This window comes from Hirundo rustica, chromosome 2, assembly GCF_015227805.2.
Source record: "Hirundo rustica isolate bHirRus1 chromosome 2, bHirRus1.pri.v3, whole genome shotgun sequence".
Lineage (NCBI taxonomy): Eukaryota > Metazoa > Chordata > Aves > Passeriformes > Hirundinidae > Hirundo > Hirundo rustica.
This window is the reverse complement of record NC_053451.1, coordinates 91,427,250-91,442,606: the sequence shown is the minus strand read 5'-3', so window position 1 is coordinate 91,442,606 and position 15,357 is coordinate 91,427,250. Positions and strand designations below refer to the sequence as shown.

General features: G+C 47.5%; 1 protein-coding gene across 3 annotated transcripts in view; it reads right to left on the bottom strand.

Moving 5' to 3' along the window:
• Positions 1-14,084, bottom strand: part of LIMS1 (LIM zinc finger domain containing 1) — a 68,915-nt gene extending 54,831 nt beyond the window's left edge. For 2 of the 3 annotated variants that reach the window (XM_058419522.1, XM_058419521.1), the window contains exon 1: positions 13,990-14,084. In XM_058419522.1, the coding sequence (XP_058275505.1) occupies positions 13,990-14,033 (44 nt within the window). In that variant the 5' untranslated portion in view covers positions 14,034-14,084. Of the gene's footprint in view, positions 1-11,993; positions 12,017-13,989 lie in introns of those variants that run through there. The other variant, XM_040056744.2, reaches the window with a different exon arrangement.
• Positions 14,085-15,357: the final 1,273 nt, after the last annotated feature.

Here is a 15,357-nt window from a genome sequence, read left to right as displayed (position 1 = left end):
ACTGTGATTTCAGCAACTTAATGGATAAATGATTACAGCTGTCCATATCTAGTTCATGGGGAAGAGAGGGATGATACCAAATGAACAGAAATACTGTTTTTACCATTAAACCCCAATGTGCTGTTCTTAACGTCACTGAAAAATACTTGTATAATGCTGACTAAGGCCAGAAACATTGAACAAGTGGTATAAATTCTTAAAAACCACCTTAGAAACCACAGTGACTTAGAGATTGTGTTATTTTCACCTTCCCTTTTTAACCTCTTCAGTACTGAACTGCCTGGCCACAGGCAATTCAGAGCCCCACAGCTTGTGAGATGCATCATAAATTATTAAAATCCTCTTGACCAAACTGATGTGTAAATGTCGATTTCCCTGCTGCTCTTTTATTCATGTGTATCATTCATTAACCACTGTCACAAGGCACAGCACTTCTCCCCTGCTCTCTCTTTCCTGAATGGGTGTTCTCGCTTTGCCAAAATTTAACTAGTGCAGAACACCACCACATAGGAGTGTGACTGAGGACTCACAAAAGCCCCCGTGAACAGGAATCTCCTCCTTGCTCACCCATCCATAACCGCTTTGCTGGCACCAAAGAACAACATGCAGGCCACCACCAAGTGGCTACTGGGCTAAAAATGTAAATTAAATGATACCAGTTAGCAGTACACTGGGTTAATACACAACTTCTTAACACTCCACTGCATAAGAATGAAACCAAACTGTCATTTGGGCTCTGCCCCTATGAGCAAGCAGACCTGCGGTGACGGTGATTGCAGTGGTGTGAGAGTTGTTTTATTAAGTTATTAAGTTATTTTTGTAAGATTTTTGAGTTATTTTTGTAATGTTTTAGTCCACTGTACCCTGCTGTGTTTTGTAATAGTTTTCCCCCTTATGAGTTAGGTATTTAAGCAGACGTTTTCTGTCAGTCATTCCTTCCCTGCACCTGTCCCTGTCAGTTCCGCCCCCTCTCCTCGTGGTCGCCCTGTCTGTCACTTTGAGACCCTTCCCTCGATTCTGGAAAGATCCAGGAGAGGTGTCTAGTGGTAGGCTGGTGCCTGGGGAATCCCCTCCTACCCTCCTGTGATTTGTTAATGGTTCAGAAGTTGACACCCCTCTTACCACCCCCGTGTTCCCTGGTTGGCTGACCTGTTGTCAGCCCTCCCCCGTTTATAAGTGGCTGTCAGGTTTTGATCCGGGCTCTTCTGGGCAGGGAGACAGAGAGTGCCGAGCCACGTGCCCGTCTCCCTGCAACAAACACCGTTATACCCTGCCTAAAGGAGTCTGCCTTTCATTCAGCTGCCGCGGTTGCTATTTCTTCATCGTGCCCGTCGCAGGTGAGGGGGAATCAAGTCCCCACCGGAAGGAGGTGGCTCGCCCAGCCTGCCGCCCCGACCGTACCATGCTGCCGCAGTGGGAAAACCCGTCTGAGCTAGTCTGTGGCTGCGCTGGTCAGCGCGAACCGGACACTGCGACAGGTGATTTGCTCTGCTTTTCCAATTTTTGTTTTCTTTCACACTTCCACATTTGCATGGCCACTTGCCAAACTATGCGAACCCAACTGCAGGGAAAAAAAAAAAAAAAAAAAAGCATTGCAGAGATCTGCTGAAAAACACTGTAAGTGAAACTACAGGGTCATCATATATATATATATATATATATAGTGTACAGTGGTCATTTTTAATTAAATTCAGGTCATTAGTATGAAAAAAAAATCTGAAACAGCCTTAGCTAGTATTTATAAAAACAAGATATAAAGGATAAAAAAATATACTTTGCTAGGTATCAAATCCAGGGTATGACAACTTCAGCTGAAAGCATTTATCTATAGGCACAGGGATGTGACACTGGCCAGGCATGCTGGACCCCTCTGCCTAATAACCAGCTGCTCTTCTTTAAATATGACTAATCAGAGATTAGGAAAATATCCTCCCCTTATGAAGCTGACCTTACTGCACCATCCATACAGAGCTAATTCAGAACAGTGATGCCTTTGTCCATATACCTCAGACAAAGCAACAAGGTTTCAAAGCTGACAGAACTAGTTTCCAAGTATTAGCAGGTATTTTGTCTTATTCAGCCACTGATGTTCCACTTACAGACCCTTAAGACTGTATCAAGTCCCATTAAAGAGGGCAGTGGAATTTCAATTGGCTTTGAGGAAAATTGGTTAAGAATTGCTGTCTTAACTGTATTACTTTAACACACTAATCTCTAGAATTTGCACGTTATCAGAAACATTAAACAGGGAAAGGTCAAACGTACTGTCCTTTCTTTGTCCCTAATAACATGCTGAACATAATCAAACAGGTGCAGAATTCTCCATTTATATGCACACAGTTTTGAGGAATTGTCACAAAGCCTCATTAATCTATTTCTATCAAAGTACATAACACACCCCTGCAGATTTGAAAGTAACTTGATTGTGAGTAAGGGGCCATGCAGGCAGTAACTATGCAGAGAGCTCTAGTGAAGCAAGCAGTAGCACCCCGGCCAGCTAGGTAGAACTGAGCTCAGTTTGGCTCTGCATAACTACTGAATAAGCCAACAATCCCTGACTTCAGCAGTTTCCTCTCTTCTCCCCCCATACATAAGTTATGAGAGCAATTGGTTCACAGCACAGCATCACGCCTCTGTGATGAAGAGAAAGCCTCTGTTGCAGTGTGGTTTGATGAAGCACTGAAGATGTTAAAGCACCGAGTTCTTAGCACAGAAAACACGTTATTTACAGAAGCAAAGAAACAGGATATAGCTGAGCTATTACGAAATCAAATATTGCAGTATGCCACGATAAGGTAATAAAAAAAATGATAAGGTACATAAGAAAAAACCTCTTCTGTTGCTGAGAAAAACAGGAGGGGCAGAATTACACCTGGTGAGGTGGCCAGGAAGGCTCCCAGATGCTGCTACTTGTTTCCCTTAACTCCTTTGTTACTCAAATGGAGCAAACTCTGCATGTTTGTAGGAAGCCTGTGAGGATAGACTTGGCTGGAACGTCTGTAACCTTTACCACCCATCGAGCAACCATTTGGGACCCCTCCCCTGGCTGAGCGCTGCCGTGTCACACCATCAGCTTCACCCCCGCTATGCAGCATCCTAACGCGGGGCAGGTGCAACTTCCCAGCACCCAGGACAAAAATGCCAAATGACCATTTGTGGAGGTGACAGGCAGAACCAAGGCACCCCTTGCCACAGCGCTTTCTGTGCCACACCATCATCTACTGAGGTTTTAAAATTTTCATTCCTGATGGTGCATTTCTTGCCTTGGAAGAAAGACTTCAGAAGGGGCACCCTGTGTTTGTTTATATGCCCGACCAGGCAATTGCTAATAATAATTTGAAGACAACAGCCTATTGCAACACCCGCTTGTACACAATGAACAGAATTAAAGAAAAATTTATGGCAGAATCACTTCAAAAATTTTAAAAATCTGTATTTTCTCCTGCCACTCTTCTTACCTGTGTGGTTGGCTTAAATATTTCACATGCCAAATAGATGTATGTTACAAAAAACTTATAAAGAGAATACAGAACACAGATGCACTCAACCCTCACATCAGCCACAAACTCTGAGGGTGAACCCAGGTCCTGCTAACTGAGGACACGTTTTGCACTTGAGTTCTTGGCTCCAAGAATTTGGTTTAAATTAAAATTTAAACTCATAACTAGACCTGAGCGAATTCAGGTATTTAACTTAAGGGCTCTGCATGAGCAGGACTGTATTGTCTTCAGACTACATGAATTAATTTTTAATTATTTTAATTTTAATTATTTTTACTTAGATACATTTCACTGTCTATCAATTTCTGAAATGCAAGTATGTAATTTTTAAACATTTTTAATGATCACTTTAAGATAAGAATACTTGAAACAAATATTATCTCCTAGTCCTCCCTGCCTTCTCTTAATATCATAAGGAAAAAATCACAGGAAAAAGTTTTCAGTAAATGCAATTCTGTTAATGCCCTTGCAAATCTCCACTCGACCACCAATTCAGCACAAAAACATGAAATATTGGATACTGACAGCACCAACGCTTTTTTGCCTTATTAAACTTTAAATCAACATGAACTTTATATGAGATCTCGGCGGTAGAAAGAAAAGTGTTTTTTTAACTATGGATTTCTTTACAACTAATTCAGGTAGACCCTGCCTTCCTTGCATCTCCAAGAAGCAGTTCCAAGAACATTATTATTTAAACCATGAACACAGCCGATATATTATTCTTTCCAAGTTTGAAAAACCTTTTGACTTGGAACTAAGGCTCTGCTCATTTTGCATTTGCTTTCAAGACAAAGGATTAATGATAGGTTAAAAAATCTGGACTCAGCAGCTTTTCACTATATTCCCCTCCCACTGTGGCAGGGACAACTAGCAAATACCTGGCAATGCAAACCAAGGAAGGAACATTTCTCAATATATAAGAGAAAAATCCTCTGCTTGACATTTGTACCATCAACACCCTTCATGCCTACTCATGCTGGACACTAGAAGACAGCTTTCAGTGGTGCAGTTCCTCCTTTGGAAGAAGAGAGCCCTTTTCCCCACTGAAAACCTCCCATGCCACATTACCACCACCTCAGCACCCTAGTGATGGCTGTGATGGCTGCAGCTGCTCTGCTGGGCACACACCGACTGAGATCCCAGCGTTTGCCCCATCCCAAACCTTCTGTGAACTCTGGTGCTTGTTTTTGTAGATGCATGGAAGTCACACTGCTGCACATTTTTAACTGTGTGCTACTGGACTTAACAAGAAAATCTATGGTTGAAATCAAGTCACTACACAGCTAAACATCACCAAAATCCATCAGGTAAAAATTATTAGACCACTTTTACCTCAGATGACACAAAATATTCATTATGTAATTTTGCCTTCATTGGGAATCTGTCCTGCCTGAAATTGTCCTGAAAAAACACCAGTATCACGCAATCACATTAAACTTCTTGAATGTCTCTTTCAAGTACAAGTTGACAAAGCTATTCATAAATTAATAAACAGCCCAAGGTGAGCAGAAAGATTTCTCATGAAACTTGAGCAGTAATGCAATATTACTGTTCCTGGATCCTTTGCCATTTTATCATGCGCTAGTAATTCTCCCAAAGGTGATGTCAAGGATCCTCTTAACTGTACTGTTGGCCCATCTCTGCATGGTAATGATAAAAATATTGATTTTCACATTTGTGACTCAGATGCAATTCGACACAAGAAGCCCAAATCATTTCCCCCTTGCAGTGCATCAGCAATCACAAGCACAGAGAACTTCACTCACATGAAAATGAAGCAGCCTTGTTAATAAATGACACTGAAAACAGTGCTTCATTTGCTCTGTACTTTTCAAAATTAAGGCCTACTGCAGCAGCAGATTTCAATGCAGGCTGTGGAGGGAATAACAGAATGGCTTGGGTTGGAAGAGAGGTCTGCCTTGGGCAGGGACATCTTCACCTCGATCGGATGTGTCTGAAGTGCAGCAGCTGCAGGGTGAGATTCGCGTCGGGTACGAGCTGACACCAAGGAGCATCCCACCTTTCCTTGTGAACCCTGACACATGGAACACGCACCAGCCCTGAAAACCCTCGCATCCTCTCCAGGTCCTGCTGGAGCAAGGTTTGATAATTCCTATCCTGCATGTGACAATAAGGAAAATGTGGCTTTCAGTCTTAGACAAAGTTTGGAAATTTTGACCTTTAGGCTTGCACCATGCGTAGCCACCAGCAATATTCCAGCCCTCCTCGCTCACTGCATCTGGCTGCAAAGCTGTGGCACTCATTTCTCCACCCCAAAGCTAAACCCCACGTGGTGACCAGACAGCCCTGTGCCAGTGCCTGAAGACATCCAGCTTCCAGCATGGCATTAAGTGAGGCCGTATGAAACCATTTCAGAAGGGACATCACATGAGCAGGATGCCCACGGAGAAGGGGAGCCTTTTGACTTTGAAAAGAGAGAAATTGTAACCATGAGAGAATTTAACAGAGGGGGATTAATCCCAGGGCTGTGAGCCCTCCAGTTCCCCCTGTTCCAGACTGTCCTGGCTCTGTGAGTTTCTTGGGTTGTTTTTGTTGGTGGTGGTTGTTTGTTTTTGGGTTTTTTTGTCTGGCTGTTGTTTTGGGGGTTTTTTTTGTTTGTTTTGTTTTGTTTTTAATGTGAACCTGAAACATTTCTTCAGCATTTGAATGAGCAGGAAATCAGCCAAAGGAATATGACCCACTGGCCTTTAGACTGTTTCAAACAATTAACAATAAACAATAAACTGCTATTCTCTGTTACGATTTCAGAAATCACTCTTCTTTGATGCACAATAGTGAATGAACCCACTGAAGTGGAAAAAGGAGGTAGATTTTTTTTTTCTGGGAGATAAGTGCTTTTCTAAATAACACCTACCCTGAGGATCATATTTATACAACTATTTCAACAAACAAGACTTTTGAAAGTCCGCTATAATCCACTAACGAGAAAAGATGAAAGAAACTAACAGGAAGGCCAGGATGCAATCAAAATATTTGATCAGTGAGTGGTTTTGTATCCAAGCCATAAACTCAAGGGCATTTCAGTGGAAGCTGTGGGAGGAGAAGCTGCTGTGAACACCTGGAGATGATGTGGTCACGGCAGAAGGAGCCCCTTGGGGGAATCCTCACACCCCACTGCCATCCCCGCATCCCTCCCTGCACAGGACACCACCAGTGCCCACCAACCCCAGCTTCCCACCATTTCACTGCAGCTATGTTAAACAACCAAGGGTGGAAATTTGAATCGTTCTGCTAAATCCCACCACCTCCCCCACTAAAGTTAAATATTTGGCCTTTGGTTAAACTAAATGGATTTTTGTTTTTCCTTTCAGAGCGGTCTCACGATCTCCGTGTGACCCCGGTGGGAAGACAGAGGGAGGCAGGCAGACCCCACCATGCACTCAGAACACGACCAGAGGCCAGGGAGTCTCAGCCCACTCAGTAGTAGAAATGGGTGTAATAAGCTTTTAAATACTTTCTTCCTCCTTATTTTTTAAAGAAAAAAGAACAAGGGAGAAGCTACTGGTATTTTCTGATCTTCCTCCTCATACATTCTTTTAAATACATACTTAGCAAACATTAAACAACTAAATGTTTGGATGCAACTTAAGGTAAATAATAGCTTTGACAGTTTAATTTTTGAAAAAAAAAAAAAAAAAAAGCAAATTCTCACTTTCTTGAAAGGCTTTACTTTTACGTATTTGTATATTCCCTAGGTTGTAAGTACATTTCTCTTTGCTTTCCTGAGAGCAACATACATGTCCTTGTAACCAGAGAAGTATGGGAAATTCTGGAAACATCCAACTGTGTATAAACACTTAAAGCTCAGACACTCTAATACAAAACAAGTACCTCTCTGAAACAAACATCTCCAGATGTTCTAACATATTTTTATATATAGATAGATATATATTTAAGATGTGACTCAGGCACGGAAAGCCAAAAGAATGTTCTCATTTCCTGAGACTGGCTAACAAAAAGGAAAAAAATGTGGACGAAGGAACAAAGATTCAAAAGTCAGCTTTTTCTTAACAGCAGCAGCTTTAAAATGTTCCACTTCAAATCCTTTCTCATATAATCAGAATACTGCCTCTCTCTTACAACTGCATAGACTCACAAAAGGAAACACAGAAAGGAGAAAAAATGCTTTCTGGGTTGTTTAAAGTACTACAGAAATGTCTCATTAGAGAAGTGCCTGTCCTTGTTTCATTTCCAGCGAAGCTCATCGACACCTCCCAACAAGCCCCTCTCCCACAGCCTGCCTGGTCTCCAGGGCACAGAGGTTGAGAAAAAGCCAGCAGCTACGTGTGCTGTGGCTGCCCCACAGCTCTGTCTCTGCATGGCAGGACTCAGCCTGCAGGAGCTCACAGCATATCTTGCTCCATTCTTTTTCCCAACAGTACGAGTGTGTACCAACAGCATATATACTCTGGGACCTGAAAGCAATGGGTGAAGAAAACCCATGGGCATCTCCAGATGAGGAAGCCTTGTCATACCAACAAAAGTCAGGTAGATTTAAACAGGCATTAAGATGTGTCACTATTCTCTGTGCCCTTTCTAACCATAAACTACGCGTCAGAGGGGCAGGACACAGGATTTCCTTCCTCTGAATCCTTTGAAGGTGAATTTCTGCAAACCAATTCTGTGAGAACTAAGACAAAACCACTGCCGGTGTGGTTTCCCTTCAGGGAGGGCAATAAGAGGGGACGGCAAGCTGTTGAGAGAACACACTCAAGTGCACTTCCCACAACAGAAAGCAAAATTGCCCAGACAATCCTTCCCCAACAACGGGCAGGCAGGTAGGTGATCCCTCTCCCAGTGCAATAGAGCAATCCTGACACCGCACCCAGGGCAGCCACAAGCAGTCCCCAGACACAACCCAGACCACCACCAAACACTGCTCCCTCCTTCTTTAAATCCCCAACACCTCGTCACAGAACTCCACTTTTCACGCTCTCTCTGCACAAATTCACACTTCTGCCGAAATGGGTACTGCCACATTTCCCAAGCTCGATCCCATGGACTTCACTGCCACCCACAAGATTAAGGAAACAATCGAGACTGAGACAAACTCTCTTTTAAATCTACACATCTACCAATCTCCCTCACCATAGGTTTTCAACTGGCTCAGGTCCCTGGTGCTGGCACAAGAAATGTTGGGGGACAGGAATGTGTGGGCCACCCCAGGTGGCTGTAGCACAACCGCATGCTTAATTAAAACTCCTCTGTAATCACCACTGCCTGTGGGAAGAGCAGCTGCCCTGGCATTGCCCACAGATGGTCGTAACACTGGCCATAGCTGGCCATTGCCAAGTGAATCTCAGCCCACTTACAGCAGACCCTAGCAAAGATAAGTTACATAATACAGCACAAATGTTGGTCTCTTTCCCATGAAACACAAGTCCATCTTGCTACCAACACAGTTGAGAAGAGCACGGTGGTCATATGCAAAGCTCAGCAATCCATGTCTATTTGCAAGCATTTCCTCACCAGAACCAGAGGGTTTTGCAAGCAGAGGCTGCTGTGCCAATTCAGCCCTGAATCCGTAGGGGCTGCCTTCCCCCGGCAGCGTCGGTGGCACCTCCTGCTCCCCCGCTTGCCAAGCGTATTTTTCATTCCCAAATCAGAGGTGGAGCGTGCCAGGAGACACCAAAGGAGGACTCAGGGATGCTGTGGTTCTGCAAGACAGGAGGCTGACAGCCAGTTCCTTGCCCCTGCCAGGAAGCACCCAGCCCAGGCCTCGACAAAAGAGCCCTTGCAAAGCATTGAGGTCCCTTTTTTCCCTCCCAGGGTGGATTTGAAACAAATTCTCTGTGCAGTTCCACCTCCCCACATCAATACCACAGCTGCTGCACATCACTGTGGGGTCTGGACTGAAGCCACTTTGCCATGTTGTTGCCTCTCAAATATTTGCTGGCGTTACTGCATTGCTTTGCTGTGGTCTTTCCCAGTGCCCCCAACTACAGTAAAATAATATATTAGTACAAAAACCACTTTTAATTTTGAGCACCCCACGCTGCTCTGGCCACCCAGGAAATGTTCATAAATTTATTACAATGCCTTAGTTCCCCAGATGATTCACATCAATTCCTCACCCATGATGCGAGCAATAAACCCCCCCTGGTTTTAACTCTACTGTTCACACCAGTTCAGGTTTTACCCAGACGACAGCCCATCCACCAGTGTGTTCTCAGTTCTTCTAACCATTTAGTGTAAGCAAGTGTTTGCAACAACCCTAAATCCATGTGACTAAGGACCCACCTTCTTACTGAATTCTACACAAGTGGCTCGTGAGGTTATTTAATAAATTAAATAGTGATGAAAAGAATTCCATCCAAGCTGGAATTCAAGAACTTCCTTTTTCACAAAGAAAAGCAATCAGTATGAAAAATACAGAGTATAAAATCTCCTCCTGAGTGCCAATCATATTGTAATGCTATTTTTCATTCACTCTAGGGTGCTCCAGACTATGCCATTTTGGCACAGGAACATTTCAGGCTGTAGAGGAGGTCCATTTTGTCCATAGCTTGTCATCAGCCACACCATCAGCTTCTGGCATCCTGGATATTGCTGATACTCTCCAGATGCTGAGACAAATTCAGCAAACTGTTTGACATAAAGAGTTACTACAGTATACAAAACCAGCCAAGGAAATTACAGTATACTGACTTCCCCCCCCGCTTCCTATATGCTTAAAAAACAGAAGTCAGCATTTTCATAAAGACTTACACCCCACAGGAAGGAAAATGCTGAAATAATTGCAAAGGAGCATCCTAATTTGATGAAAAGTATTAACCCCAGGGCAGAATCCCCTGCTACATTTTCCCTAATTGTCAGACTGAATTAGGACCTTTCACCCTTTCTGCCCCAACAGCAGCAGTTCTGCACAGGCTGCTAAGGGTGACGTGCTCTGTAACACATCCTGACGCGACAAGAACAGCAGACCACGTACACGCTGCTTCGTTCACACTGTGCATAGCTCAGACAAGGGAAGGCTTTGGCCATGAAAACGTGACTGTCAGTTTCATTTTCCTTGTCATCAGCACTTGCCACCATGGAAAGACCTGACATGAGTTATTTCCCCACTGACTATCAAGCTGCTTTTAGTACAGCTAATAATTAAAGCCTCCCTATATTGAAAAGTAATGAGAGATTGCATTATGCTATGGAGTGAAAAACTTTTCAACTGGGCTTTGGAGGAGAACAAAGCACAGACAAATCAGGATGTGTAACCTAACACACAGCATGAAGCCACAATTGCAGGAGCTGAAAAGCTTGCCTTAAGTGCTCCAATAATAAATATTTCACTGCAACTTGAAAAAGAATTAGTTAACTGTGCAATCCACCCTCTATATATTGCAGACCACTAATGGTTCCCTTGCAGTAACTGTATGGAGCCAGTTCTAAGAAAAAGACCTGGGCACTACAACTGAGACCAAACTGCAGCAGCACATTTAGCTTCTCATTTAGAGTCCCCTGTCAAAGCCAGTAACACCACAAAGTGCCCCCGTTTTTCAGCTTCACAGTCTACAGTGGAATAAGAACCATAATCCAATCAGTCTGTGCTAGTTTTTCAAGTGTAGTTATACTAGGAATAAAAACCTGGCTTTTTCCAGTATTTTGCTGCACGCTGGCCTGTATTTCTTGCTACAAAGAAAAACTCAGTTTGTTCTAAGAAACTACAAAAGCTTAAGATAATAATGGTTCTGAATGGAGAAGCTAATGTTTTTCTCTGAACTGCATATGAAACTTATTCCAATAAAAACACATCAAGATGAGTTCAGCACAACCAGCTGAAAAAGCTGCCCACAAAACTCAGAGGCCATTTATAAAGCAGGCAAGCATTGCCACAATGAGCTATCAGCCCTAGGCAGCAGGCCAAGCAATCCTGAACAACCCACCACTACCCAGCATCGACCCACTGTGCACCCCTCCTTACCCAAATCCCTCTCTTCCAGGACAGTCTGGTCTCTCAGCGTGATACTGAGTGAGAAAGCTGTGCCTCAGTAATGATTGTTCAAGTGACAGCACCAGCCTGCAAGTTCCTCTAGTTGCAAAACAAAAGCCACAGGAGCAACTCAGGTTCAAAAAGCCTCCATAAAACAAAGAGGGGAAAAAAAAAAAAGGGTTAAAAAGAAGAGTATTTCCTTGTGCATACCTGCTGACCAGATGTCTGCTGCTTTTCCGTGTACCAAATCTGGAGAGAGACCTCAAATCATTCTTTCCTCTTTTGTTTTCTTCACCAAAACTCAGATTACTTAAACTCTCTAAATCAGACCAAAAAGTCAAGGTATAAAACCCCTTAGAAATTTCAGCTTGTGGAGGCCTTTGAGACCATTTTACATTTTGTTAAAAAGTAGATTAGAATGAAAAGGTCACATTTTTAATGGATTTTTTAAACCCAAAGAATCAAAACAAGAAAACACACCAAATTTTAATTTTCCCTCCTTGTACTTTACAAAATCAAAATGGGTCTTTCAAGAGCCTTACCCCTTTGTTTTGACTTCAGTGGACTGGAATAGTCTATAGAACACCCCCTCAGCCAGACGACCTGGAAGCAGCTCGTTTGAAGGACTCCACAGACTCTCACCACTGTGTCACCCTGCCAGATGAGCAGCACTGCCTGTCCTGGTCGGCACTTCCCTCTGCTCCCTCGAGTTTCTGTGACAGTGAACTGCACTGCACCTCCACCTCCCTGACCACAGGACAGCCTCTTGTCACCCCCAAAGAATGGTGAGAGGAACAGAGGAAACCAGCCAGTTTAGGCAAGGGGCCCCATGTCCAGCCTTTACCTGGTGAACAGTTCTTATTCAGGGCACACCAGCAGCAGCAAGACTCCAGGCTGACTCTCAGCCACAGGAGGATTTGCTTGGCCAGGAGGCAGCATGATCGTTCCTGCAGTGGTGAAAGGGTGCTTGGGCCACCAGCTGTACCCTGGATTGTTCTACTGCCACCTGGGTTTCCCTGGATGTGCTGGCCAGCCGCATGCTGGTGCAGGTAAGTTCCCTGCTACTTCGTCTGTGCAAGTTTCAGCAAGAGGGGGCTCTAGTCTGACTTTGTCCCAAAATTTCTCACTGTGCCAGGGTTGCAGCTTAGTTCATATCCTTGGAAGCGTGTACCAGCAGGGCAGCTGGCCTGCTCCCTGACAACTTCAGCAGAACAGATGCCAAATATGTAACTGCTCTGTTTACCTGGCCAAAGAGGCAGCTCAGCCGAAGCACCTGTGTGAGGCTGACAGACACAGAGCTACGCGCAGTCGCGACCGACTGACGCTGGCGGCACAAATTCTGACAGCTCGGCCACTTTCAGGAATGCAGAAAGAATCCTGGCCTGGAATCCACCACCCACTATGAAAGCAAGTGGCTGCTGGAACACCTGAAGAAAAAAGTTACCTCAATACATACAGACACCTGAATCACATCATGTTTTTCTAAGCATGTGGCTGCACTGCAGCTGGAGCAAAAGCTGGTCGAGGCTGGTGAGATCCTGCCCAGGACATCCAGGTACTGATCCTGGGAGCAGGGCCGGCTCACCTCGCTCAGGATGGCACCACTGCAGCCCAAACTCAGCCTGGCTTTGCAACTGCCACAGCTTTTCTTCAGAGGTATGGCAGAGAGCTGGAGGAGCCCGCAGAAGTCGGGCACGGACAAGATAAGGCAGTCTTTAGACAGGCTAAAGTTTGTGTGCCAGCAGCCATCCTGTACCTGCAGTCCAAAGCAGCTACAAAATCACTCTTTTCCCTTGCCTCAGCTCCAGGTTTTGACACATTAGCACAACACTCTGCCAAGTGCTTTAATTAGGGCTATTTCTCACCAAGAAACAACTGCACAGGGCGAGGCTTTGAAACGCCGAGCAACGAGCAGAGCAGCCTTTTCTTGCCGTAGTCCACCCCATTAACGCGTCCCCAAGACAGAACTGCTCGGTAACTGTGGGATATGCGTGAAACACCACGAATCTCACCACATCCACACCCGAGGTTATTTAGTACGGTGCCTTTAGAACCACCACCACCCGCCCGGGACAGGGCGCCCTTCAGCGCACTGCGATCAGTCGGCGCTCACGGCGCTCCCGGGACGTGCGCGCCCCAGCCGCGGCTGTTTTTCCCGCTGGCTCTAACAAGGGCTCAGGGCCCGCCCCAGCGCTCCGTGCGAGCGCCGAACGCCGAGGAGGGACCGCGGGGAGAAGGCATTCCTGCAGTGCCCCTCGCTGCGGCTCCCGGCGCCGCCCGGCACAGGGAGACGTTTCCCCGTGGAACGGACGCTTTCACAGGGGGAGCAGCAGCGACACCTCGCACGGCCGCGGGCCCCCGTCCCCTCGGCGGGAGCGCAGCCCGACCCCGCCGGCGCCCGTGGAGCAGCGGGAAAGCGCCGTTCCCGGGCAGCAGCCGCTGACAGCGGCCCGGCCGAGACAAAGCGCCGCCCTCGGCGACCGCCCGCCGAGGCGGGAGGGGGACGGGCGGCGCGGGCGGCCCCCGCTTCTCTCCTACCTGTTACAGTTGATCCCCGCCGCCGCCGCCGCCACCCCCAGCATCCCTGCGGCCGCCGCTCCCGCCAAGCGCTCCTCAACGGCGGCGGGAGGAGCCTCGCCGGGCCGCGGCAATGGCGCTGGGAGACACCGCCCGCCGCCGGGGGGCGCGCTCCGCCCGACCCCGCCCCGCGGCGCCCCCGCGCGGGGAAAGAGGGAACACACCGCCGGGAGATGGGATCCCACCGACCCGGCCGGGAAGGAGAGAACACAGCGCCGGGAGATGGGATCCCACCGACCCGGCCGGGAAAGAGAGAACACACCGCCGGGAGATGGGATCCCACCGACCCGGCCGGGAAAGAGAGAACACACCGCCGGGAGATGGGATCCCACCGACCCGGCCGGGAAAGAGAGAACACAGCGCCGGGAGATGGGATCCCACCGACCCGGCCGGGAAGGAGAGAACACAGCGCCGGGAGATGGGATCCCACCGACCCGGCCGGGAAAGAGAGAACACACCGCCGGGAGATGGGATCCCACCGACCCGGCCGGGAAAGAGAGAACACACCGCCGGGAGATGGGATCCCACCGACCCGGCCGGGAAAGAGAGAACACAGCGCCGGGAGATGGGATCCCACCGACCCGGCCGGGAAGGAGAGAACACAGCGCCGGGAGATGGGATCCCACCGACCCGGCCGGGAAAGAGAGAACACAGCGCCGGGAGATGGGATCCCATCCATCCCGGCCGGGAAAGAGAGAACACAGCGCCGGGAGATGGGATCCCATCCATCCCGGCCGGGAAAGAGAGAACACAGCGCCGGGAGATGGGATCCCATCCATCCCGGCCGGGAAAGAGAGAACACACCGCCGGGAGATGGGATCCCACCGACCCGGCCGGGAAAGAGAGAACACAGCGCCGGGAGATGGGATCCCATCCATCCCGGCCGGGAAAGAGAGAACACAGCGCCGGGAGATGGGATCCCACCGACCCGGCCGGGAAAGAGAGAACACAGCGCCGGGAGATGGGATCCCACCCATCCCCGCCGGGAAAGAGAGAACACAGCGCCAGGAGATGGGATCCCACCCATCCCGGCCGGGAAAGAGAGAACACAGCGCCGGGAGATGGGATCCCACCGACCCGGCCGGGAAAGAGAGAACACAGCGCCGGGAGATGGGATCCCACCGACCCGGCCGGGAAAGAGAGAACACAGCGCCGGGAGATGGGATCCCACCGACCCGGCCAGGAAAGACAGAACACACTGCCGGGAGATGTGTCGGTCCCCCAGCCCCATGTGCTTCCCGCTGGGCCCGCGGGAGAGGTCGTTTGCCCTCTCGTTCAGCCGAGCGGGAGATGCGGCGGCCGGAGCGCCCCGCAGAGTTACGTGACATA